The sequence below is a fragment of the Nycticebus coucang genome, chromosome 18 (assembly GCF_027406575.1).
Source record: "Nycticebus coucang isolate mNycCou1 chromosome 18, mNycCou1.pri, whole genome shotgun sequence".
Taxonomy (NCBI): domain Eukaryota; kingdom Metazoa; phylum Chordata; class Mammalia; order Primates; family Lorisidae; genus Nycticebus; species Nycticebus coucang.
The window spans coordinates 68251739-68269753 of NC_069797.1; the positions used below are offsets into that span (position 1 = coordinate 68251739).

General features: G+C 39.1%; 1 protein-coding gene across 4 annotated transcripts in view; it reads left to right on the top strand.

Annotated features, from left to right (window-relative positions):
• LOC128569806 (ABC-type organic anion transporter ABCA8-like) overlaps positions 1 to 18015 on the top strand; it is a 67732-nt gene that overhangs the window by 10207 nt on the left and 39510 nt on the right. For 3 of the 4 annotated variants that reach the window (XM_053568323.1, XM_053568324.1, XM_053568325.1), the window contains 9 exons: positions 2120 to 2284; positions 8045 to 8148; positions 8749 to 8975; positions 10638 to 10779; positions 11093 to 11278; positions 12213 to 12360; positions 14360 to 14531; positions 17052 to 17110; positions 17816 to 17926. In XM_053568323.1, the coding sequence (XP_053424298.1) occupies positions 2120 to 2284; positions 8045 to 8148; positions 8749 to 8975; positions 10638 to 10779; positions 11093 to 11278; positions 12213 to 12360; positions 14360 to 14531; positions 17052 to 17110; positions 17816 to 17926 (1314 nt within the window). Of the gene's footprint in view, positions 1 to 2119; positions 2285 to 8044; positions 8149 to 8748; positions 8976 to 10637; positions 10780 to 11092; positions 11279 to 12212; positions 12361 to 14359; positions 14532 to 17051; positions 17111 to 17815; positions 17927 to 18015 lie in introns of those variants that run through there. The other variant, XM_053568326.1, reaches the window with a different exon arrangement.

Consider the following 18015-nt stretch of genomic DNA (forward strand, 5'->3'; position numbering starts at 1 on the left):
ATGAACCACACTATATCCAAACCAGAGGGTGTGTGAAGGGTGAAAGGGCAGCATCCACAATGAATTTTGGTGTGTTTTTAGTAGAAGCATAACTAGATGCCAGCACATAATAAGAACATAGGCTCTTTACAACTATAAATTCATGCTTCAAAGGGGAATCTATTGTGATTGCCCCATAATCCCATTGTAGGCCTCTAGCTAGGGTGAAGACTAAAATTAAGGCTGTTGTAAGTATAATATTTAGGTAGTTTATTTGAGATGCTCAGAGTAGTGGTAAGAGGACAGTGATTTCTAGCATGAATAGTAAAAATGTAATGGCTACTGTGAAGAATTTTATAGAGAATGGCAGATGGGTTGACATTTACAGGGCTTGATGTTTTTCCTTTAAATATTTAGGTGTTGTAATCAAAATTCAATAGCTACAAGTAAAAATGCTAAGCAATGTGTTAAGAAACTTACTGCAAAGATAATCATTCTTTTTTGGATACTATCAACCTAATTGATTGAAAGACAATGGTACTAAAAATACTAAAAGAAGGAGATTCTCACTGTAAATAGAGATGTACTGGGAACAGTCAAAATACTACAGGACTTCAGCACCAGACAGCCCTTCAAATCTCAAATGAGGTTCACATGGAAAGTGAAATTTTGTTTGATGAGTTGAATTATTGTAAGTTAAGTTATAACTTTAAAGTAACTTAGAGCTTCTACGACTTTGTGAGTATACTAAAAACCATGAAATTGTACAATTAAAGAGGGCAAATTGTATGGTATGATAATTATTGCTCAATTCAAAAAGAATATAGAAACATGACTTAGAGGACCCTGGCTATTAGTTTTAAGCAATGTAACCCCCCCCCACCCCCGCACACACACATACACACAGGATGTTATTGTAAAGGGAACCTATGGCTCTTGGCCCATTCCCGTCACTGGAAGTCTGTATGACCTCTTTTTGTCTTTCTTTATCCATCTCTGTCCACAATTCCACTCTGTCCCAGGGAACCATTAGTGTTGTGCTGAGATTCTCACCCCTTTCCTGGATTAAGTATCCAGTAATCTACCCTCTCTGGTGTCTGTGTTCAGCCACATGGTAATTGTAGCCTCCTTGGGCCCAGTTTCCAGAGCACATTGGATTTTCCTTCCTATCTGTGACACCGGCACACCAGCTGGACGTGAACCCTCCCAAACGTGCTTTCCCAGGCCACCTCACCAACCACCCCACTGCTACACCTGCGTCTGAATGTCTACGCTGCACATCTTATCTACTAACACTGAATCCACTTTATTCTGTAGTAACAGAATCTTATTTTGTAATAATAATATTGGTATATATTATTCTGTCCTCTGTGTTAATATGCTGTAATAAGAATAGATATTATTAAACTTATTTTACAAATATAAAAATTAAATAACAAAGATAAAGTGACTTTCCCAGGATGACACAAATTCAAAAAACATACTCCAGAATCAAATTCAGTTCTATCCATATACGTTGGCCTGTTCTTTCCATGTCCAGTCCAGGACTTTGGAGTCTTTTTCTTTCCGTCTTAATGAAATGTCTACTAAATGTGGAACACAAAATCTACTGAAAAGGGCATTTTTTATAGTGAAGTCAACATAGGCACTTTCCCTGTATTTAAAATAATTTTCACTCTTTTTTGAACTTATTAACCATACCATCAGAGTTGTTCAAGAAAAATATATTTTGATAACTATTTTTCACTTGATATAAATCAGTGCCTAAGGGCAATGTACATATTTATCTATCTATATCAATCTACCTACCTACCTATCTCTACCACTTTAGACTTACAAGAATAGTAATTCTTCTGTGAATAGTCTAATTGGTATAGCATTATATGTCATTGAAATTGGTTCAGTATATCAAACATACATATGAAAATAAAGTGATTATCATGTATTTCTCCTGATTGTGTATAAATGGAACTTTAGAATGATCTCTTCTCAAACGTTTTATCTATATGACTTTCTCAAAGTTAATCCTCGATTTTGTTTTACTCCCGCAAGAACTCTAGCCAGAGCAGTTGTCCTTGACCTCCTGAGGTTGTGTCTCCTTATGATTGACTAATCATAATATCCCTTACTTGTATGGCAGATGAAAAAGTCTTGGGTATGCCTGATGAGGCAATTACTGGAGAATTAGCAGGAAGTTATCCTGAGGAAATGGTAAGAGTCATCTTTACTGATACATATTCATATCATTTGAAGTTCTTAATGGGCCATAAAATCCCATCAAGGAAGGAGCACAGAGCCCACACAGGTAATTTTCCAGCTATAAAATTCTGCTATCTTCTGTTTCAATTATGTTATAAGCCATGTGTGGGAATTGGGGTGTGTCAAGTTAGACAATCCCTGTATCCCGTGGCAATGTCCACGTGTTATGCCACACACCCATTGGTTACATATCGTCTGTGACTGACTTCTCATTACAAAGGCAAAAATAAAAAGTTGTGATGCAGCATCTGCTACCTGGCCTTTCACAGAACAGGTCTGTTGATCTCTGCTGTGGGGTGTGCGATAGGCATAAGGAATGCTCAGCTATTCACAGAGTGGATGCTCTTGCACGTCCTGGGTTTCTCTTTACATGGCATCTAAGAGAGACATACTCTGTCCCCTTTTTTCAATTATTGTACTTAGTACGGTCCTGTCTTAATGCATTCATCAGAACTTCCACAATTCTGTTAAATAACGTTAGAGATTATTACTGTTTTCAGTGGAAAAATACTGTTTTCAGTGGAAAAACTATGATGTATCTTTTCACCCTATGGTGGAGATTACATAATTTTTTAGTGTGCTAAGTGAATAATTCCTAGCTTTCTAAGCTTCTGTGATCAGCATAATGTGGAATCTTATCTTTTTTGCATCATTGACAGGGCAATATGATGCTAATATGGTTGAAAATGTGAAGTGAGGGATTTCACAAGGGTGAAAGTCAGGGAGGTGGAGTGGTCATTTTTAGAATTCTGCCTACCACAGATAGGAATTCTGACCAAATTTCTTCATGGATATATTCTAATTCCCCCAATAAAACCATAACAGATATTTTCTTGTAAATTGACACATTCATCTAAAATTTACCTTTAAAAAGAACAAAAAAAAAATAGTCAAGATGCTCTATCAAAAAAGGAAAATGAAGTTAGTAGAAATTAAGACAGGATGTTGCAGCAATTGATAAAATAATGACGCAGAAGAGACGACCGTGGGAAACACTCACATAAACATGAAGACTAATACCGTATTGAGAGGACGCCGCAGATCAGTGCGGGGAACTGCTGAGGCTGTTACCTCTCCATAAAAAACAAGATGATATTATTTCACATGAAACAACCAGTTCCAAGGAAATATTTATGTGGAAAAAGCTAGCCTATAAAACCTTTAAAAGCCGATGTACAAAAAGACCTCTAAGGGTAAAATAGAAAAGATTTTTTTTAACAAACCAACGACTAAACTACAAGGGAAAATATTGATGAATTCAAAAATATATGAATTAAAGAATTGTCCTTCTGAAAAGTTGCCATAGACTAGTGAGAAATAAGGGCAAAACTTACGGTAAAATATTTATAACAATAATATTAACAAAAAATTACTTTCAGAATATACAGTGTTTCCTCTGAATAAATGAAGACAAAAAGGAAAATAATGATAAAACAAAAGTAGGAATTTCATAAAGCAAGAAAGCCAGACCCAGAATAAACACAGAGAGATGTTTCCTTGCATTACCAGTCAGGGGACTGCATTTCTGAAACCACAATGATATTATTTCGCATTTATCAGACTAGCAAAAATTAGCAAATATAACAGTAAAAAGTACTGCCACGGCGGGTAACAAAGAGAACATCTATCCAACCTTCTAGGACTTTTAAACTCCACAAAAATTGAGACATTTTATTTTAAAGCTGAACTATGCATCATTTATTGGTAGAGTATGGAGTCAGCTAGGAATAGCCAGGGAGGAGGGAACAGAAACGTTAGTCTCCAATAGCCTGGCATGAACAGATCTGAGGAGAAGAAAAAAGCCATCGATTTCCACAGGTTACGCAGGTAGAAAGTGCTCTTTCTCCCCTTGTATCATGCTTGCATGAGTTAAGGTTGTGTGTTTTGATCACCCTACCTGCACCCCTTGTGAGAAAAACAGGAGAACTATGAGTAAGGATGAAATGAACACTGATTGCCCAGGCTTCTTTTCCACTTCAACAAGTAAAAATTAACTCACACAGGATAAAAGATTCGAATCTAACACATGAAACTGTAACAACTCTAGAAGAAAGGGTGGGAAAAATGCTTGATGATATTGACATGGTGGAAGATTTTATGAAGAAGACCCCATTGGTAATAGCAAGAAGAACAGAAATAAATACCTGGGACCTGATCAAGCTTAAAAGCTTCTGCACAGCTAAGGATTTTATAAACAAAGCAAATAGGCAGCTTTCAAAATGGGAGATGATATTTGCATGTTATGAATCCGACAAAGGGCTAAAAACCAGAATCTACAAAGAACTCAAGCAAATCAACAAGAAGAGAGCAAACAGCCCAATTAATCACTGGGCAGGAGACACGAACATTTCCTTCTCCCGAGTAGATAGACGAATGGCCAACAAACACATGAAAAAAATGTCATCGTCCCTAATCAACAGAGAAATGCAAATCACAACCACCTGGAGATATCACCGAACCCCAGTGAGAACAGCCCACATCACAAAGTCTCCAACCTGCAGATGCTGGCGTGGGTGGGGAGAGACGGGAACACGTACACTGTTCGTGGGATTGGAAATGAGTGGAACCTTTCTAGAAAGAAGCCTGGAGAACTCTCAACCAACTAAAAGTAGACCTTCCATTTGATCCTGCAATTCCATTACATATTCTTTCTACCCAGACGAAAAAAGGTCATTTGATCACAAGGACATTTGCACTCTAATGTTTATAGCAGCTCAATTCACAATCCCAACCATGTTGAAACACCCAAGTGCCCATCAACCCTTGGGTGGATTAATAAAATGTATATATACACCATGGAATAATATTTAGCCATAGAAAGGAAAGAGATCTTAGATTTTTTGTATTTACCTGGATGGCATTAAACGATGTTCTCCTTAGTAAAGTATGCCAGGAATGGAAAAGCAAGCCCCCCATGTGATTTGAACAGTAGATGAACAACTACAAGCCCGCACAAGAGAAAAACACGATTACATTTAAGGGGTCAGCAGGGGAGACCCCTGAGGTTACTGAACTCAGTAAGCTCCCACCTAATGGCTATAATGTAGGGGTGTACGGGACACCTCCTGGGTGAAGGACTCAACTACAAATTGGACACCACCTAACAAATGCAAACCACGTAACTCAATCATATATACCCTTATATTAATCTGAAAACAAAACAACAACAAACAAACAAAAAAAAAACCAGGAACCACTCAGGGCCAGGGCAGTTGCTATTTCCAGCCTGTCCACTTCCTTCCTGGGGAGTATACTTTTGCTTCTGCACAAGCCTTTTCTGTGCCTGTCTGCTTTCACTGAATAAACGTGCCACCATTGCTGGAATCCCTTTCTGCAACATTAGCAATAACCTTTACGCCCCCGTGCTATAACCCAGCATCATAGAACTTTCAATAGCGAAACTCTCATACCTACCTACCTGTGTTACAAACTTGCAGCTTATTTTTCTCTCATTTTTGAGGGCACAGAATAATTACTAATTGTAGCAATAATCAGGTAGCTAGAGCCCAGGTGTTTAAAGCCCAGGTGTCTGCCTAATCTTTGATAAACCAAACAAGAACTTACCTTGGGGGAAAGACTCCCTATTCAATAAATGGTGTTGGGAGAACTGGATGTCTACATGTAAAAGACTGAAACTGGACCCACACCTTTCCCCACTCACAAAAATTGATTCAAGATGGATAAAGGACTTAAATTTAAGGCATGAAACAGTAAAAATCCTCAAAGAAAGCATAGGAAAAACACTGGAAGATATTGGCCTGGGGGAAGACTTCATGAAGAAGACTGCCATGGCAATTGCAACAACAACAAAAATAAACAAATGGGACTTCATTAAACTGAAAAGCTTCTGTACAGCTAAGGACACAATAACCAAAGCAAAGAGACAACCTACACAATGGGAAAGGATATTTGCATATTTTCAATCAGACAAAAGCTTGATAACCAGGATCTATAGAGAACTCAAATTAATCCACATGAAAAAAGCCAACAATCCCTTATATCAATGGGCAAGAGACATGAATAGAACTTTCTCTAAAGATGACAGACGAATGGCTAACAAACATATGAAAAAATGTTCATCCTCTCTATATATTAGAGAAATGCAAATCAAAACAACCCTGAGATATCATCTAACCCCAGTGAGAATGGCCCACATCACAAAATCTCAAAACTGCAGATGCTGGCGTGGATGTGGAGAGAAGGGAACACTTTTACACTGCTGGTGGGACTGCAAACTAGTACAACCTTTCTGGAAGGAAGTATGGAGAAACCTCAAAGCACTCAAGCTAGACCTCCCATTCGATCCTGCAATCCCATTACTGGGCATCTACCCAGAAGGAAAAAATTCCTTTTATCATAAGGACACTTGTACTAGACTGTTTATTGCAGCTCAATTTACCATTGCCAAAATGTGGAAACAGCCTAAATGCCCACCAACCCAGGAATGGATTAACAAGCTGTGGTATATGTATACCATGGAATACTATTCAGCTATTAAAAAAAAATGGAGACTTTACATCCTTGGTATTAACCTGGATGGAAGTGGAAGACATTATTCTTAGTAAAGCATCACAAAAATGGAGAAGCATGAATCCTATGTACTCAATCTTGATATGAGGACAATTAATGACAATTAAGTTTATGGGGGGGGGAAGCAGAAAGAGGGATGGAGGGAGGAGGGTGGGGCCTTGGTGTGTGTCACACTTTATGGGGGCAAGACATGATTGCAAGAGGGACTTTACCTAACAATTGCAATCAGTGTAACTGGCTTATTGTACCCTCAATGAATCCCCAACAATAAAAAAAAAAAAAAAAGCCCAGGTGTCTGCTTCTGCAGACTGAGGGGTCAGTATAACAGACACTACAAATAATAGTTGAAGAAACTCCTTGCGTCTTGGGAACAGAGCAGCCCTACCCCCCACCCCATGCAATCCTCAAGCTGAATTAGCAGCCTGAGTGGACAAATTTGTACTATCATAAATCACTGTAAGTTAGGGATTGTTTTCCCTGTAGCATAAAACAAACTATCCTGACTGATACATGCATATTTATAAGAAGATATATAAAGATTTTCACAGCAGCAGGCTTTTATTGATAACAGTAAAAAGAATAAAGGAATGAACCAAATGATCGTCAATAGGAGAATGGATAAGTAAATATATCGACTCGCATTTCTGTGATGGGATTCTATAATCATAAAGAGAAAAAATATATACAGGGCCATTTCTCTACACGTCAAAGTGATAATATAGAACAAATAGATGAAGGGTAGAATGATAAACATAATGAGATGTATGGAATAGGAGAGGTTACAATATTTAAATATCTCTAATACAGTTTAATATTTAATGGATTGGTAGGCCTGTTTCTTAATAAATAAACCATTTTCTCTAAAACACGTTCTGGTTGACATGATTTAAGTTGTTACCCTATTTGAACTTCCGTTTGTCTAAGACGCCTGTGTTATCTGTCAGAAAAAGGTTTAGTTCAGTGTTTCTCAATCCCTATCATAAAAAGATACCATTTTCACAATACAAAGAAGAACAGAGATTAACAAAATGCTTGATTGGAAAAGAACAGAACGTAGTGTGAGAAAGCACACGGTATTATAATTTAATGAGGAACTTAATTTCCTAAGAGTGTTCTGCCCGGCTCATTGTGAGAATCATTATTATAATTTATGCTTTCACAGGCTTCAGTCAAAATAAGAACATTCAGAATTGGGGGCCATTGTCAAAGTCACTGTTTCATAGAATTAAGACTGAACCACCCGTGACGACTGTTATGGTTTCTTTTTTTCACAAAGGTCATTGTTACCAAGCAGGCGAAGATGCTGAATGTGAAGTTTCGTTATTCTGGGAGAGAGGTTTTGTGGCTCTTCAAGCTGCCATCAATGCTGCCATTATAGAAGTGAGTATGACGGACTCAGCACAAACTGATATTTAATGCAAATTAATATTAGAGGCGTCAAAAGTGTCACGGAAGAAAATACAAGTGGCTAGCCCTGTTCTTTCATTTACTCGTTCTTATCCTTACAGCAAAGCTTACTAATGTTGCTGTATGTCATTGGGGTATAACACAAATGGAAGAAAAACCTCTCCATGGACTCAACCATGTCAGGAAGGCAGGTGTATAATAAGAAAATTATTAGAACAGAAGTAGATGAACATGGAGGTTTCAATGAAGTCTTTGAAGTAAATCAGCAAGACCTTCTCACTTTAGAAAGCAATGGAATAATTTTGAATTGATTACATAGTATCATTTAAACTTGAAGCTAGAGGTGAGGGGTTGATAAAGTAATGTAAGCACTTAGTAAATTCTAAGAACTCTACATATCACACAGCGCCTGAACTCTGAGCTCCAAGTGGGCCGATCACAGGAGACGGGAGTGGGAATTTGGGCTGGCCTCAGATCCCAACAGGCAGTTGAGCATTCCTAGGAAAACAGGTGACTGAAGGAAAATGGACAATGCTGTTTATTAATATGCCAGTTTTGTTCATTAATGTTCAGGTCACAACAAACCATTCAGTGATGGAGCAACTGATGTCAGTTACTGGAAAATATATGAAGATACCTCCCTTCGTAAGTCAAGCAGGAGTGGCCATGGATTTGCTCCTTTTCCTCTGCGTCATTTCCTTTTCCCCCTTCACTTACTACGCATCTATTAATGTCGCAAGGGAGAGGAAGAAGATGAAGGGCTTCATGGCGATGATGGGTCTTCGAGATTCAGCATTCTGGTGGGTCAAATGGAGCACACACAAATAAATGGGAGGGCAACTTTGCTGCATCTTTATTAAAACCTAATGATAATGATTTCACACTTTCTTTACACCTATGAATGGAATAAGTTGTCCTGGGTATAATGTTTGCTGGGTGTTACTTGATTCTCTGAGTGAAAGAAGAACATCAGGGTGAGTTGTGATGGGTGATTGTCAGGGAAGGATGCTGGAAGACAGCCACAGCAAGAGGGTGCCGGAAAAGATAGACATCAGTGTCTGTGCCAGGCAGAAGCAGATTTCAAGGGAGGATGGGACCGAAAGGGGAAAAGAAGCCAAAGATCAGGAGCTTTTTTGAAAGTGAAGAACGTGGTAGGTGTATCTGAGGGAACGAGCTAGCAAAATAGCATTGTGAACAGGAGATGGGTAGTGTGAATTTTAAACGTGAGTGGTTGAGTGATTCCAGGCATGGACCAAGTTCTGGGTAAGAATTTGTGAATAATTGCTCTGAAGGGCATGGAGGTGGTGTTTGCAGGGAGGAGGGATAAAAGGCAGAGAGGCAGGGGAGCCAGGTGGATTGTGCAGATAGCAACAAATTAGGAGTCCAAAGAGTTCCTCCCAGCATGGAAACCCTGTACCTCAGCAGTGACCTCTTCACTGAATCTAAAGATTTCACTCTAGAGCCAAAATGTCTGAACTTGAAACATAGTTGCTTAGCGTCTTTGTTCAGTAAGTTCTCTGTCAATAAAATGAGGAAAATACGGCTCTTTCTGTTTAGGGCTGCTGTGAGAATAAAACGATTTCATGCTTAAGTTCTTGAAATATTTCCCAGCATGTAATAATGGCCACATGTACTGGCCATTATCTTGTTGGTTCTGCACCTGTTTTTGTTTTTGCTTTTTAAAATTATTATTATTTCATCATACCTTTCAAAGAATACTGTAAAACAAAACAAAAAATAAATGGATGAGGAAAGGAAAGTGACCTGTTTTGAGATCAAAGAAGTGAGATCCTGTTTTAGCATTCTCTCTTAGCAGAGAAATGAATGGAATTGAAGATAAGTATGTAGGCTATTTGGTGTGCATATCCAGAAAAAGATGACAACAGCATTTGAGAAAATGACAGACACCACAGAACTGTAAAGAAAAATTTCTTATCTGCAAGGAAAATGTGTGATGCTCTTCAGCCCAGAGAGGCTCCAGGGAGGAGAAAAGGATCTGAGACTCCTGGGGGGTGGGGGTGGGGGGGCTACGGCATCGGAAGACAGTGTCCAACCCAGACACTTTACTGGGTCTTCACTGCAGTACCATTCCTAGTGTCTGAGCAGTTACAGAGCTTGTCCAAGGTCACAGAGTGAGGACACAGCACACAAAATGTCTAAACTGAAATCTATCAGACTAGAAGCCTCAGTTTTCTTTTTTTAAATTTTTCTCTATTAATGCATGTGTGTGTGAATGCGTGTATTTCTGAAATCAAGTGTAGGGGGTAATATTCCTTATTCCTCAAGAACGTTCCTAATTCCTCAAGAATTCTGACCCCATTTTTATCTTATATTTATATATCCTAGAACATTCAATAAACATCTGCTTAGGGAGAGAATGGATGAATGGTTAGAATCTATTTCAGGTCCTCCTTTTCAGTTGAACATAAAATACTAAAATATCCGTGTTGTTTCCACACTAGGCTTTCCTGGGGATTGCTGTATGCTGGTTTCATCTTCATCATGGCCCTTTTCTTGGCACTTATTGTGAAATCTACCCAGTTCATCATTCTGACTGGCTTCATGGCGGTCTTCACCCTCTTTCTCCTCTACGGGTTGTCTTTGGTGAGTTGGTGAATTAAACATTTCCCGGTCCACCGGACAGCCTGAAAAAGCCAGAGTTGGCTTCTGATGAAGTGTTTATATCCCTTCCCCCATTTTTCTGTCTGTTCCGTTTGCACGTAAAAATCCATAGACAGGCACAATTTGATCTGTGGTTTTTCATCATGTCGATTTTTAATACAATTTGCAGAACAAAGCTTTGTGTGTTATATACAAAATAAGGACATAACTATAATTATGTCTATTGAAATATTATTTGTCATGCTATTAATAATTTCAAAGAAACGTGAACCAACTAGATCCTCTCTCACTGTAGATAGCTTTGGTTTTCTTAATGAGCGTCTTGGTCAAGAAATCTTTCCTCACCGGCCTGGTGGTCTTCCTTCTCTCTGTCTTTTGGGGGAGTCTGGGATTCACGGCATTGTACAGATACCTTCCTGCATCCTTGGAGTGGATCTTCAGTTTACTTAGCCCTTTTGCCTTCATGCTTGGAATAACCCAGGTGAGAAGCAATCTAATTGTTTATTCATGGCCTTTCCAAAACATCTTTCACTTCTGGGATTCAATGGGCTGCAGTCATTTTTATCCTCAGTGTTGTAAAGCTTAAAACTCTTGTGAGGTTGTAAAGATGAGTTTTAAAAATTTTTTACAATATTTAGTCCCGCAAAAATAAACCACTTTTACAGTGAAAAAAATGGAGAATTAATATGCAATTCCTTACAGACAGTATATAATGTTCCCTTAGGCCATCAATTATAGGTGTGATGATGCAAATCTAATTCTGAATACCTATTCCAGTTCATAGGTATTTACTTAGTTTTTGAAGGTTACAGGAAAATGAAATAAAATTAAGTTAAAAATTTTGAAAATTGTTTCTGTTCATAAACTATCTTTTCTATTCATTTGATTCCTATTTAGTCCACCCTGCCTTCTCTCCAAGTAAGTGGTAATGCTAATCCCTAAATATTCACTGCTTAGTAAAAGGATTAGTAATTGCAAAGAGCTCATTAATGTGGACATTATAGACAAGCCCACTGGCTCTCCTTAAACACACCAGTGCCTTTTCCCAGACTGTAAATTCTTCAGGTAGCATTTAAAATTCACCACATCTTTTGACTTTGCCCCATTTAGTGAAAGTTTATCTGAGCCAGAGCTCTGATGTCATTTTTCCCCATACTTCTCTACCTCCTGGTCATGTTCCAATTTCATTCATAACATTTTTATCTTAACAACTGCTATGAATAAAAGTCAGTAAAATTGGTCACAAGTTCGTGCCTTGCAACAGATTTGAGAACCAGGAAGCAGCAAATTCCTTACTTCACATCTGTGTCCAGTTTGAAGCAGTTAAGTAGTCATGTTATTCCTATCCTAAGGCTAATTGTTTCCAATTTATCATAAATCTACTTTCCCTTAATTAATTACTTTGTAATTTTCAGTGCTTACGTTCGGACTATGATTTGAATTCTAACGCACCTTCTCATCCATCGGATGGCTCCAGTCTCCTCATCCTGATAAATTTCATGCTGGTATTTGATACTTTCCTCTATCTGGTGTTGGCGATTTACTTTGAAAAAATTTTGCCAAGTGAGTAGTGATATGATCAATCTCAAACATCATTTAAATAACGTTACTTCCAGGCATGAATCTCTTAACACACCCACCAGTTATTTTCTAAGAGCTGCTTTGTGTATGAACAGGAAGATGAACCTAGTCGCCCTCCTGGCTGGTTGAGGATTTCATTTCACTCCTGCAACTGGACTTTCTAGAACTGAAGCCTGAATTTTGTTTTTTGAATGACTCTTTTGTTTGAACTTCACTCTGAAGTGTGAGGCTTGTTTCTCTTAAAAGTGACGCTTAGAAAGCTGGTCTATCAATGGGTGTGGAGCTGCTTTGGTCTGACTGTTTAGCTCAGTGGTTCTGAGCCCTGGCGGAACGTCCGAGCCATGTGGAAAACGTAAAAGGAATGCAAAAGCTCAGGTCACCCTCAGAGATCCTGATTCAATTGATCAGTGTGGGGATCAGCGCATCTATATTTTTAGAAACCTCCCAAGAATTTCACAATAGGGGGAAATGAACATGTCACGAATTTTCACTGTTATCGCCACGGAACTGACAAAACATGAATTCCACAAAAGCAGGGGTCTGTTTTCTTCACAGATCAAACCCAAGCACCCCCCACAGGGTCTGAGACAAACTAGGGACTCCGTGAACACTCCTGGGGGAAACGTGGGCTCACTCCCCTCTCCCTCCTTTTATGATCAACAGCAGGGCCTGAGTCTTTCCCCTTTGCATTTCCTATTCAAGACAGAATGTCAAGGGCCCTTTATTAATAAAGCGACAAATAAACACTTGTGCAAGGAAACATTCTCAGGGGGAGAACAGGCCCTCTTTGTGTGTGCGTGTGGGCATCTGTGTGCCTTTGTATGTGTGTTTATGTTTTAGATAATCATTTAAGAAAGATAATTTAAAGGTAATAAATATAAATGACAGGAAAAAAGTTAACTTGAGAAAATGCCATTATTACACAGTGATAAATTGGGTGGCAATACGCATTCAGACACGGCTGCGTGCTTCTCTTTGCTAGATTGTTGCTTTGAAAGGAAGAGCTTGGGACTAGCTAAGAGTATGCCGTACACCAGGTCTGCAGAGAGTGCTCGGTGAATATTTATTGCACGAGCGAGGGACTGAACAAGTAAAAAGTTCACAGAAGTTTGAAAAACCCGTCTATCTCACAGTGGTCAGTTGCAGAATATCAATAAAACGTGATTCTTCTGTTTCATAATGTTTCCTAACATATAGGGAAACAGGTGATGATACAGTGCAAATACAGCATGGATTAATTTCCAGGAAGATGTTTCAAATACTGTGTCCTCAAAGACTATCATAAATTTGCTGCAGAGGGAAGTTATTGTTTGGGGATGAGATGAGCAGAAATACAAAGTAGCTCTCTTTTTTTTTGCAGTTTTTGGCCAGGGCTGGGTTTGAACCTGCCCCCTGGGGCATATGGGGCTGACGCCTTATCCCTTTGAGCCACAGGCGCCACCCCAAAGTAGCTTTCTAAACAATCCTACTCTTTTAAGTTTCTATAAATCCTTTTGCTCCACCCTCTCCCTTTCTTACGTATGTGTCATTTATTTTCTTATTTTCTACTCTGTCTCCTCTTGGCATATTTATTTTGTATAGCCAGTAGTCCCTTCTCAATGTCTTCCTCCTGTGTCCGTGTGAGGCCACCTGCTCTCCCAGGTAGAATTGAGAACGTCGACCCATCTGGCATTTACGTTTCAGTATCTGGCTTTATTGAAATTAAGCAAATTCTGAGCCTTTATTTAAATCACCTTTGAATTTTTTAGTTCACTGTTTCATTGCTTCCTATAGGGACAATTATCATAAGAGCGATATGTTAGTGATATTTTTCCTTACAAAGTTACACACGTCGAAATACGCTTGTTGTTTTGTGTTGACCGTGCGTTAAGGTTTAGTGACAAAGGGACAAAGGAGTTGCCTTTCCAAGTGATGTTATTGTGACTCTCTCTCTCTCTGAACCTGGTGATTGACCCAATGTACTTGTCTCCTGGTCCTGTAGATGAATACGGACGTCAGTATTCACCCCTGTTTTTCCTGAAGTGCTCATTTTGGTCACAGCAGCAGAAGGCTGAACAACACATGGCCCTTGAAGATGAAATAGATTTTGATCTTTCATCCAGTGACTCTTTCGAACCAGTGTCTCCAGAATTCCATGGAAAAGAAGCCATCAGGTAACCAAGAAGCAAGGGGAAAACTGATCAAAGGCTGGGGAGCTGACAGTTACCACCGGGCGTGGGCAGAGGGCTCTTTTCTGTCTTTGGGCAGTTCCCACGGGTCCTCACCCATGCTACACTCTCACTTCCCACGTCAAGGAAACATTCCCTGCCCAACTTCTTCTTCTTCTTTTTTTTTTTGTTTATCAGGCCCCAGCCTGTGGGTCAAACCTGCCTTACCAACTTCTTGAAGTCTTCCATTATCAACATTCACACGTAATAAAAACTTAAATTTCACCAACAAAGATAACTCAGCGAAAGCCTCGATTCTCGGGGTTGTGTCTGTCCTTTCTTCTCTCCCTGCCCCGGCCTCCTTCATGTCTTTGCCTCATCTCATTTATTTACACTCTGTTCCCACTTCATTTGTTATGCTCCTTGTTTTTCTCTTGTATTTATTGCCTTTCTTTTTTTTTTTTTTTAACTCTTCTTACCGTCATTCCCAATATTTATTGTCTTTTTAAAAAATTTCAGATTAACACAAGGGTACAAATGGTCAGGTTACAATGTTTGCATCTGTTCGGTAATGCCCCTGTTGTGCTGTGCCCCTCAGCCAGGAGCTGGGCCATCTCCCCCGACACTGTGCCCACTAGGTGGGAGCACAACAGTCCCCGTCCCTCCTCTTCTCTCCCCTGTCCCCCCTCCTCCCTTTCTCCAACTTGAACTAAATTGAGTTCTTCTCTCATGTAATCATTGGCTCATCTACTGGCTTCATATGGGCATTGAATACATTGCATACTTGCTTTGCCATTCTTGTAACACTTTACTAAAGAGAATGTCCTCCAGCTCTAGCCAGGTTAATACGCCCTTGGGGGGAGTTATTTTCTGTCTTTTAAAAGGAGATGACAGAGTAGGAAAGAGGACAGGAATAAATGCCCGGAGATAGACATAGGGGAGGCAGGAAGAGGTGCTCTTTGGAGTCACGCTCATCTGCATTCTGTAGATGTGGTGTTGGTAACCGCTATTTCCTACCTAAGAAAACAAGAAGAGGGTCCTCAAGGTCCCTGATGGCTCCAATCTCACTCCTCCGTCCGTAACCAGCTGTGTCAGTCTCCTGGGAGGTCTTTCAGATTTTATTGAAGTCCCCCAGGCGACTGGGCCTCTAGAGCCGGTTTCATGTTTCTCTGAGCCTGTTCCATGTTTAACTTCCATACACTTATGTCTGCCCCTCAACCTGAGCTAGGTTTAACTCCCAGCACATCCGTTCAGAGCAAAGCAATGCTTTATTTGACATGTCTGTTTCTTTTTGATTCTGCTTGAGCTCTCTCTCTTTTTCTTTCTTTTCTTTATTTTTTTTTGAGACAAAGTTTCATTTTGTCACCCCTTGGTAGAGTGCTGTGGCGTCACAGTTCACAGCAACCGCAAACTCTTGGACTCAAGCAATCCTCTTGCCTCAGCCTCCCAAGTACCTGGGACTACAGGTGCCCACCACAATGCCCAGCTATTTTGAGAGACTGGTCTCGAACTCCTGAACACAAGCTATCCATCCACCTTGGCCTCCCAGAGTGGTAGGATTACAGGCGTGAGCCACCCTGCCCAGCCTCTACAATCTCCTTAGCACCTCACCCAACTAAAAGTGAAATGGGCTTGAAACAGAAATAAGAAGATACAGTAATAGTTTAAAATGAATGGCACCTAAATCATTTGATGAAGAATAGATAACAAAATAAGAGACGCAAATTGAATTTGGCTGATAGATTATATACGTAAGTGGTAGTATAAAATCATCCAGATAAAGTGCCACAAATTATAGACCTATCATAGCACCCAGCGTCTGCTGATTCCATTCCTTGCTATTACTATAATCTTATCTAACCAATATCATCTATATTTACTGTACCATGAGGCGAGCGCTGTACTTGCAAGATGAAGTCTTTTGTTTGCCCTCCAACACAATCCTGAAGCAGTGCAAATTTTCAAGTTCTGGAAGCTGAAACTTAAGCAGACATAAGTACATTGGTTGGGGTAACAGACACTAAAAGTTAGTTCAGCTGGGCAGGACTGGGAATCCCATGTTCTTGCTATTATGACATATCACTCTCCTGTGAACATCTGGAGATCTTGACTCAAGCTGCCCACATATACCTCCAATCCGTGCCAGTGGTTCACAAGGAGACCTTCCTACGGGGTATGCACATTATCTCTTGGTCTAGCAACTTCAGCTTTGCAGTTCAGAGATGACCCTGTTCTCTAACATTAGTATTGGGTTATGCTGTGATCTGTGGCATCTGAATTCCTGCTAATGGGTCCCAAGCACAATTAAAGTTCTAAAACACCTCGATGATGCTAAAGGGCCGGCAGTGTGGGCAAGCAATATTTTAGTTGATTCTGTCACACAACCATGACTGTGTGTGAGTGAAGTCTCAGAGCTTCGTGTACCCTGAAGCGAAGATTCATCCAATCCCATTAACCAAACTCAGTATTAGAAACTGAAGAATATTGTCACCTTGAAGTATTAATATCTTTCCTTTTTTTTTCCAGAATCAGAAATGTTACAAAAGAATATAAAGGAAATCCTGAAAAAATAGAAGCTTTGAAAGGTGAGAGAGAGAGAAAGTGGGAATATTTAGCTATTATATGATTTATTTCCTGATTTAATTCAATTTGTTTTGTTTTTGGTGAGCAATTAGCTGTGGCATTTCAGACTTAAAGAGTTATTTGAGCCAAATGAGGAATTTTTCCATCCAACACGTTACTTCTACTTTGTTTTAAAATTACATGCATTTAAAATCTATGCTGTATAACATACATTTTAGTTTATTATATACACTGTGTAGGTAGCCTAATAATATTCTAGTTTTTTTCCTCCAAACTCAATGTTTTCTTCTATAATGCAAAAGCCATTGGTAGATATTGTAAGTTTCTCTTTTGTGCAGAAAAGTAACTTACCTTAAAGAAGTTTTAGGCATGTAAAATTTGTTATTAATCTATTCTTCATTCAATAAATATTAACATCTACCTACCATATGCCAGGCAATATCAATTGACCCAGGAGATAGATATGTTCCATTATTTTAAACTAAGTAATTTCAAAATTAAGAAAGACCATTTTGAGAAATAAGTTTGTAAATGTTTTTTATATTTTATTTTGAATTTAATAATATTCATACATGGAAGCCAAGTAACAATTCATTGGCTCTGTAATAGAATTTTATATATAATCTTAATTGTTTTTCTTGCTTCCACCCTTCTCCTTCCTTCCTTCCTTTATTCTATCTTACTTTCCTTTCCTCCTTTCTTCCTAGATCTGGCCTTTGACATATATGAAGGCCAAATCACTGCCATACTTGGTCACAGTGGAGCCGGAAAGTCAACACTGCTAAACATTCTTAGTGGCTTAGCTGTTCCCACCAAAGGTAAGAATTTGTTTCTCCCTAAGTCAAGGTAATAAATAAATTAGCTATTAGTAGCAAACCTCCTTATCATTAATCACACAGATACCTAG